This window comes from Poecilia latipinna, unplaced genomic scaffold, assembly GCF_001443285.1.
Source record: "Poecilia latipinna isolate Pla-1442-1.1 unplaced genomic scaffold, P_latipinna-1.0 Scaffold3697, whole genome shotgun sequence".
NCBI lineage: Eukaryota > Metazoa > Chordata > Actinopteri > Cyprinodontiformes > Poeciliidae > Poecilia > Poecilia latipinna.
This window is the reverse complement of record NW_015116313.1, coordinates 16,136-24,339: the sequence shown is the minus strand read 5'-3', so window position 1 is coordinate 24,339 and position 8,204 is coordinate 16,136. Positions and strand designations below refer to the sequence as shown.

Sequence of the window (8,204 nt, the reverse complement as noted above, 5' to 3'; positions counted from 1 at the left end):
GACTGCATGACCTTTGCAGCCATCAAGTGTTGCAGAAGTCTGAGAGTCACCCACATATTAAAGTTAGGTGTAAGGCAGAAGGTAAACACCTAAAACACGCATTGCAGTGGACCTAAGGACTGGAACTGAGAAACATCACATTGCACGAAGGTGAACCTCCACCTTATATTTGGCTTTGACCGTTTTCCCCATCAACTAATTAGCTTCCAAAGGTCTGCAGACAAAAAGCATTGAGCTGCCACCACCATCCCCGGTACTGGTGTGTTCAGGATGATGTGCAGTTTGTTTTCCTCCACACAGCATTTTGCATGTGCAAGAAAAAAATTCAGAGTTTTTTGACAGACTTGCACATCCTCTTGTGGCTTTCTTCTCACTGAAGATCAAACACACATGAACACTGTTTATTCAGAGCTTTATTTTCTTTCAGTTATGCTAAAGTTGGTCGATCAAATAAAATCTCATCGAAAGACTTTAAAGTTTGCAACTGTAAATAGAAAGTTTCAACAGTATGACGACCTTCATTTTTAACCTTAGCATCGTTTTTCTTCATGAGACATAATGCAAACAGAAAACATACTTTGAGAACTAACCAGGCTTTATTCCATTTAACTTTATTAAAATCAAGGTGTGATGGTTAGAGAAAAGAAATAAAGCAAACAACTCCTCACTGACACTAAAGATAATCTCCATCAACATGCTGGATGAGACGGTCCAGCCTCATACGGTTGTGTCATATAGTTTCTTTTACTGGCTAGTCATCATGTAGAGATTTGCTTTTAATTTTCCTCCCTGTTGGGCCATGAGCTTCTTCATAATTCTAAAAGTTTCTGCAGTGTCCTCTGTGTCTACCTCCACCACAAAGTCACACTGGTTCCTCTCCTTCAGGGAGGGAAGTCCCTGAGGATCTTTGAGCAGAGATGCTGAGGTGAGGTGAACAGCCAGCCTTTGGGACAGGCCTGTCAGTGCTGCTGGGATCAGAGGAGGCCAGTTCTGCTCAGCCAAGACCACAGTGACATATGGAAACAACTCCTCCACTGTGGACACAAAATCCTGAAATACACAGACGACACACAGTTCATGCTTACTTCAGGTCAGTAAGCATGAACTTAAGTCCAGTAGGAAACAGTTGTATGCACTTGACTGTCAACCTGATAATCAATTTGTTTCAAATGACCTTTTAAAAGTTATTTTTTGTAAGCATTTTTATGACTTGTTCAAATATGTAATGACCTAAATAATACGCACATTTGTGCTGTAGCTACTTTGGGAACTCTCCATGCTGATCCAGATGGGCCTGTAGAGTTCCTCTGCAGAGTAGGTGGCCTGCAGCAGCTTGAGGGAAGCTTCCAGAAGCTGATGACCATGAACCCGAAGATAAACCCCCCAGGGTGCATCAGTCCTCTGCCCAAGCAGCTCACAGACACGCTTCAAACAAAATACACGCATGTAGCAGGTCCTCAGGTGTACATTGCATCATTTCATTGCTCTCTAAACTTTATTGTAAGTGTTGAAAGGTACAAAATACAGTCCCATATTTTCCGCACTATAAGGCACACCTTCAATGAATGGCCTATTTTAAAACTTTTTTCATAAATAAGGCGCATAGAACAGACAACACAGTTAGGGTTGCCACCTGTGCCGTATTGAACCTATACAGGATGTACTTTACATATGTATGTAATAATAAAGAATTGGTCCCCGAGTACTTTATATAGTAGGCTGCCCCAGTCATTATTTCACTCACGGTGTTGGTGTTGCGATATTGTGCCCAACTGCTTTCTGGGTAACACAGACCAACCGACACGCTGCTGCTGCAGCCCCATCTCTCCCCCCCTGGGTTTAAATGTATAGGGGCTGGTCCCTTGGTAACCCTAGTCGAAGCTCCTCGGATGAATGTCTAAAGCCACTTTGTTGACATAAAGAATGTCAACAAAACAGTCCGACTCCGGTCGGCGAGGAGAGCCTTCAGCGACTGGGCCGGGGCGTGGCCGGACGATGGTCACCCTTCTCCGTTCGCGCACAGCATGTTAGTGGAGAACGTGGTGCTAAATGACCTGCAGACGACCTGATTCTAGACGGTCTGTAGGTAGATAGGTCAGTAAACTTTATTAACAAACCAGCGTTCTGACAACTATCCCAGCATGCACCACGCGCTTCTTCTTCTACGGGGGAAAATGAAGTTGGCAGCTGCTTACTGAGTTGCTAGACCTGTTGTGGCTCAATTTTGGTCCTTATATAAGGCTCACCGGATTATAAAGCACAGTCGGCTTTTGAGGAAAGTTGCCTTATAGTGTGGAAAATACGGTAGTTGGTTTACAAAATCATAGCTAACAACTGAAGTATTGGTATGCATATGTAAAACTTTTTATGCCTAAATTGGATTTTAATGTGAGAGACATAAGAAATGTAGTGGGAAAGAATAGCTCAGAACTCTGTCCCACTTATATCATCAACTTCTTAAAATAATGGCCAAAACTGATTTTGGCAAAAGATATTATCACCTTTTTATTGCAAGAAGATGATTTAGGTAAAACAAACAAACGAAAAAACTTTCCAAAAAAAAAAAAAAAAAGCCAACTCTGGCCTTAAAATCCAACATGTGAAAGAACAACTTTTTCAGTGAATTCTACCTACGTGATGATTAACTGGAGCAAAACTGAAATACCTATGTTAGGAGCCCAGTTACAAATAAGTCATATCAAAAGAAAATAATGAAGCTAATGTTAGCTTAGCACTTCAACCTCATAAAAGCTCAGCAGGAGTATGGTGGGATTTTATGAAATACTGTAATCATATTTCTGAAGTAAGATGCTTAACTTAAAAGATTAATCATTGAATGTTTAAGGTGACATGTTTTAGGGACACTGCAGCAGCTCTGTAAACCGAGCTAAGATGTGAGTTTGCAGGGACAAGACAAACCCAAAGGAACTCCCTGGCTAAGGAGTGCTGTCAGCCAGGTCTACTGCACTGATTGTGTAAAGTGATGTGGAATAAAAAGGTTGGCTCATCTCCACTTATTTACCTGAAGTGTGAAGGGCTCGGAGCTGGTCCCAGAATCTCCCAGCACAGGAACTCCAGGCTGATTTCTGTCAGAAACTACATGAAGAACCAGCATCCCACCATCCTCATCTAGAGACACACAGACACAGTCCAGAAATGAGATTCAGCAGGTTCAGTGCATCAGTACTCAGCTTCTTTAGATCTCAGTCAGCATTTTTGTCTGGACTTTGCTGTGATGTGCAGATTGTGAACTAATTTCAGTCCAGCTTTGAGTGAGCAGGGCATTATTGAAAACTGAATGAGGAGAAATTTGTAAGAGTTCTATAATTTTCTACATAATGAAATTATGAAAAGCATTCGTAGTGAGTATATAGTCACTGAAGTTTTACGTTAAGGTCAAGCAAGTCCATGCCAGGGTCAGCAGTATTTCAGCGGACCGAGGCTCTGGACTGATACAAGGCTCCCTTCCTGATCTCAGTGTGAGTCAGACTAACAGATCTGAACCAGGATGCAACCAGAAATGCCTCCAGCCCAAGGCTTGGGTTTACATGCGAGCTGAACCAGAAATCAATTAAGGACAAGGTTTACAACAGCTAAAATACTGGAACAATAATGGATAGATTATCCCTGGAGAATATGAATTAAGTGAAAAATGTGGAAAGGTAATAAAAGACTTAAAAGGAAAAAAGTTTTCCATACTACACTGGGTAAAGCTAGACAGAAAATTCTTCTGGGATCTTATTCTGCTGTAGCATTGATTTTTTTCAGGGTCTGATAAAAGTGTAGTGTTAGTTGATGTCAGAGATGCAAGAGAAAGATTGTGACACGGTGCTGCGTGGAAAAAAAAAATAAAAAATTGGAGCATTCCAACAAATTATTGGAAATGTTATTTCAGCAGGGCCTTCACCTGAGAGCCGTGCCAGCAGGAAGGCCTCATCAGTGACTGAAAACCAGCGCACTCCCAGACTGCTGTGCTGGGTGACATCAGTGAGGAAGCTGCTGTTCCAGTTGTGAACTGGACAAAGGAAGTCCATCAGGTTTCCTCCAGGATAAAACCTCCGAACACCACTGCGGTTTCCTGGAGACACATTCAACACATTCCAAAAACACTTCAATGAAGACATCAGTTTTCCTCAAGCCTTTTTTCATATCTAGCTGGTATATGATGCAAACAACTACAACTTCTGCATGGTAACAGAATGTACTAAACGATATGTCAGTGCAGCAGGTAACATTAGCATTTCCAAATCCAGTCATAATTTCTTGGCATATTTATGTTTTAAAAGAAGGTTTTGAAGAATCCCAAGTCTAAGTTAGGCTTCATCATTTGCTCCTTTTTTTTAGTTGTCACACTCTCACAATCTCTGAAAACAATGCTCAACCAAAAAAAAAAAAAAGATTTTCCCCATGCAAACAAATTAATTTGTGAAGTTTTCCTTTATTGGATTATTTCATCTACATTACAAGTACTGCCTGAACATTGAGCATTGTTCTTTACTTGCGGCCTCTTTAAACGCTGTCAGTGTAGGTTCATAGATATCGTAATAGACTTGTGCAGGTTGGGTGTTGTCCCGGACAAACAGCAGGTCACTGACGGTTGGATGATCTGAACCCTGCCACAGAGTCAAGCTGAACCTAGAAAAACATGTACAGCTTAAACTTGTTACCAGAATGACCGACTTTAAAGTCTGCTGAATGTATTTGCTGCTTCAAGCTTCAGGTCTGTCCACACATCTGTGTGACTGATATGTTGTGATCCTTGTAAGGTTGTTGCTGTTTGGTACCTTGGTGACTGGTTGAGGAGCCAGCTGATGTGCTGCCATCCTCTATGGACCAGCAGAGCATGGACTGGGAATGTCACCTACAGAGATTCAATGTTCAACTACAGTTTATGACCAGACAGTCACTGTTACACTGCTGTGCAGTCCACTAAGCAGCAGCCTTCAGTAATTGCTAAAAAATAAAACTGTGATATATACTTTTTATGAAATGTGAAAAATAAATGTTTATTTAAATACATTAGAGTAGCATAAACAGTGAATGTCATTTCAGGGGAGAAATTCACAATATGTTACTCTTTGATGGGGCAGACCAGATTAACACAACCAGAGGTGGCTGCCATTGTTATATTGACCTAACCCGTTTTACACAACACACACCAGATTGCATTCTTTCTGCTTTTGAAGGAATTATGAATAGTTTAAAGCAGCAAATTAAACTAACATGCATTTGCTGTTTCAGCTGTGCTGACCTATGACAGAGAACTCTACACCCAGTTTTACCCACAGATGTTTCTTTCCTCTCACCTTCTGAGGGACATCTTTGATCAGATGATACATCTGTTCCACCATGTCTCTGGAATAAGTTCCAATTCCAGGAATATGAGGAATATAGAGAACCTGTCAGAAACATAGTGATGTTAACTGTAAATGAGCTCAGTTTGTGAGACAGCCTGTATCCTGTGACATTTGCATGACCCAGAAGACAGGAGGTCCTTGACGAGAGTCTTCACTTCTGCATATCAAGAGGCATCTATCAACTTTGTGTTAGGTTTGGAGTTTGAGACTGCTGTTCTACAAGCTATTGAATCATAACTCTGTGGTGAGAGTGGGTTTCTCGGCCACCACCAACAAAAGTTGATCCACACATAAACTGGATACGTTTCTGAACGTTTATTACCTGTTTTCATTTAAAGAAAAATATCCTAGTGACCAGGTAGGAACCAAGACATTGACTGCAGAACTGTAGAAGTCACTGGAACACTCACTCCACCCACTGGAGTCATAATGGCTAAAAACATGAAACAAGAACACCAAACTGATGTGTGCTCACATCCTGTTAGGTCATGAACATACACACCATCCATCCAGGAGACAAAGTCACATCTGGAAATGTCTTCTGAATCAGTTGAAGAAATCTGGGAAAGTGATGAAAAACAGCAATTCACTAACAACTTTGCTTCATTTCACTTTTAAGCTCTAAGAATTCTGACCTGGTTCCATTGACTGGAGACACAAAGCTTGGTACGTTGGGACCTCGAAGGATGTCTGCATTGAGCCACACAGGCCTGTTTATTCCTCTGCTGCTGTTCTTTTGCTTGAGCAGGTCCAGAGAGAAACCCACAGAGTCCAGAGCCTTGAAGTCAAGTTTTATGCCTGAAAGTTGATACAAACCAATGAAACTTCAATCACATCTGCTACACAAATACTGTTTCTTTGGGTGTAATCTGCACCTTTTCTAGAGTCCAACACAGCATCCAACCACTGGTCCAGAGTGTTGTCACTATAAACATCAGGAGGGTGAGCCATGATCGGTACTGGTTTCTGATTGGGAGTTCCATAACCCTCCAGAGTAACATCTGCCTCTAGGATCATAACATCAGCTTCAAGGAGGGGGAAAAAAACAAAGCTGTGTTTTCTAAGAATCATACTTTGTGATGAGTATGTTGTTATAATTGTTCAGAATGTAAACCAAGGACAAAATACTAATATGACTGCATCTATGTGCTCTTACATGCAAGAGCCATGTTCATTTGCTCCTTGCTGTTGGCTCGGTGGAACCAGGTTGCCAAGAGACCATCATGTTCACTGATTTCACCTGACTGAAGCAGGAAGTCCAGCATGTCTCCACCAGTAGTAAACAGCGGAACAGGAGCTGGGTAAAACAAAGAGTCAAATACAAGTAATGAGATCTGTCAAATGAGCCAACCAAATGACAGATTTGATTTCAGTGACTAAAAAGCCAAATCACCACACTAATCATCTTAGCGGATCAAACTAATAAATAGTGATGGTTGTAGTGTAACAAAAACTTCAACAGGTGTGCATACTTATGATAAACAGTAATGTGTTGGACTTTTATTTAAGTGCTTTTCTGTTGAAATGCCATCGTAGGCTTGAATCGCTACGCTGATAGGCCAACTCCTTTTAGCACAATAGGTTTTTCCACTGCCCCGTCAGATATTCTTTTTTAAAGCAAAAATTCAATTTATTGGTGCACCAGAAACACACAAAAACATAGGATCTGGTTTGAATCTATGTGCCTGTAAAACACCTAATACTGCCTCTTTCAGATTTCTTTCTTGGTCGTCTTCCATGAGGACCACTTTGGCTCAACTGATGACACATGGTGTGATCTGCCACTGGGGGTTAGGGGGTCAGGGTTAGGGTTAGATCTTACTCCCTGATCCAGCAAGTAAGATCCTGGATCTTGCTTCCTGGATCTGTTTCCCTTGGATCACTTTATGTGGATTCCTACTTGCAGGCATTTTATCAAGAAAACTCATTAAATTTAGTGATTTCATATATTTTGTATGTGAAATTTAGCATCATCTCAGGACATAGCTGGATTTTAATTTATAAGAACAAAAAGTGAACCACAGTAACAGAGTTTGTACCTTTGGTTGCTGGTCTGGTGAGAATCACAGCAGGGACAATAATGATGGCCAGGATAAAAAGTCCAACAGCAGTTGATAACATTATCAACCATTTCTTGGTTAGGCAGCACAGATAAAAGTCTTGTTCTTGTTTTTGATTTTGGCCTCCATCCTTATGATCAGGGCTCATCCTGGAGGGAAACAAACAAAATGTGAAATACCTGAATGGCCTGCTTTCAATTCATGCTTAAAAATTAAACCCTTAAGTCTCCTGCAGCTGTACCTTCTTAGATAACATTAAAATAATAATGTTAGCATATCAGGACTAACACCAACCTGCTTTGACTGCTAGTCTTCTTTGTTCTGGTTCCTCTCGAGTCTCCTACTTTGTTTTCTTGCAGCTTTTAGCTAACTTGATGAATAAGATTCTGACACGCAGTGTTTGGGAGAGCTTAGGAATATGCCTCCTATTTATATGCATCTTATCTAAATAGCAGAGTCCACAATCATTAAGCAGATAAGGTCCATGGGCAATCTATGCTCTCCTCACATCTAGACAGAAAGCAGCTGCACGTGTGTTCCTTCACCTCACAGCCTGTTGGCAAATAAATAACACCGTAAGGTGTCTAAAACTTATGAGACATCATATCAGAAGTTTAATTTAAATTATAATGATACCTGTAAAAGGAATGATTTTTCAAAGAAATGGCTGAATTTGTGTATTGACTCACTCCAAGAGGTCTATGAAAGATCTGATGGGCGAACAATAACATACCGTATTTTCCGCACTATAAGGCGCACCTTCAATGAATGGCCTATTTTAGGACTT

The 8,204-nt window shown here is 40.9% G+C and overlaps 1 protein-coding gene across 2 annotated transcripts in view; it reads right to left on the bottom strand.

Moving 5' to 3' along the window:
* Nucleotides 1-398: 398 nt before the first annotated feature.
* fam151a (family with sequence similarity 151 member A) overlaps nucleotides 399-8,204 on the bottom strand; it is a 13,249-nt gene continuing 5,443 nt past the window's right edge. The window contains exons 1-13 of one of the 2 annotated variants that reach the window (XM_015024533.1): nucleotides 7,712-7,941; nucleotides 7,397-7,566; nucleotides 6,514-6,654; nucleotides 6,233-6,382; nucleotides 5,993-6,155; nucleotides 5,860-5,917; nucleotides 5,307-5,399; nucleotides 4,785-4,861; nucleotides 4,499-4,635; nucleotides 3,908-4,078; nucleotides 3,023-3,129; nucleotides 1,246-1,425; nucleotides 399-1,050 (exon numbers count right to left, since the gene is read on the bottom strand). In XM_015024533.1, the coding sequence (XP_014880019.1) occupies nucleotides 745-1,050; nucleotides 1,246-1,425; nucleotides 3,023-3,129; nucleotides 3,908-4,078; nucleotides 4,499-4,635; nucleotides 4,785-4,861; nucleotides 5,307-5,399; nucleotides 5,860-5,917; nucleotides 5,993-6,155; nucleotides 6,233-6,382; nucleotides 6,514-6,654; nucleotides 7,397-7,565 (1,752 nt within the window). In that variant the 5' untranslated portion in view covers nucleotide 7,566; nucleotides 7,712-7,941 and the 3' untranslated portion in view covers nucleotides 399-744. Of the gene's footprint in view, nucleotides 1,051-1,245; nucleotides 1,426-3,022; nucleotides 3,130-3,907; nucleotides 4,079-4,498; nucleotides 4,636-4,784; nucleotides 4,862-5,306; nucleotides 5,400-5,859; nucleotides 5,918-5,992; nucleotides 6,156-6,232; nucleotides 6,383-6,513; nucleotides 6,655-7,396; nucleotides 7,567-7,711; nucleotides 7,942-8,204 lie in introns of those variants that run through there. The other variant, XM_015024532.1, reaches the window with a different exon arrangement.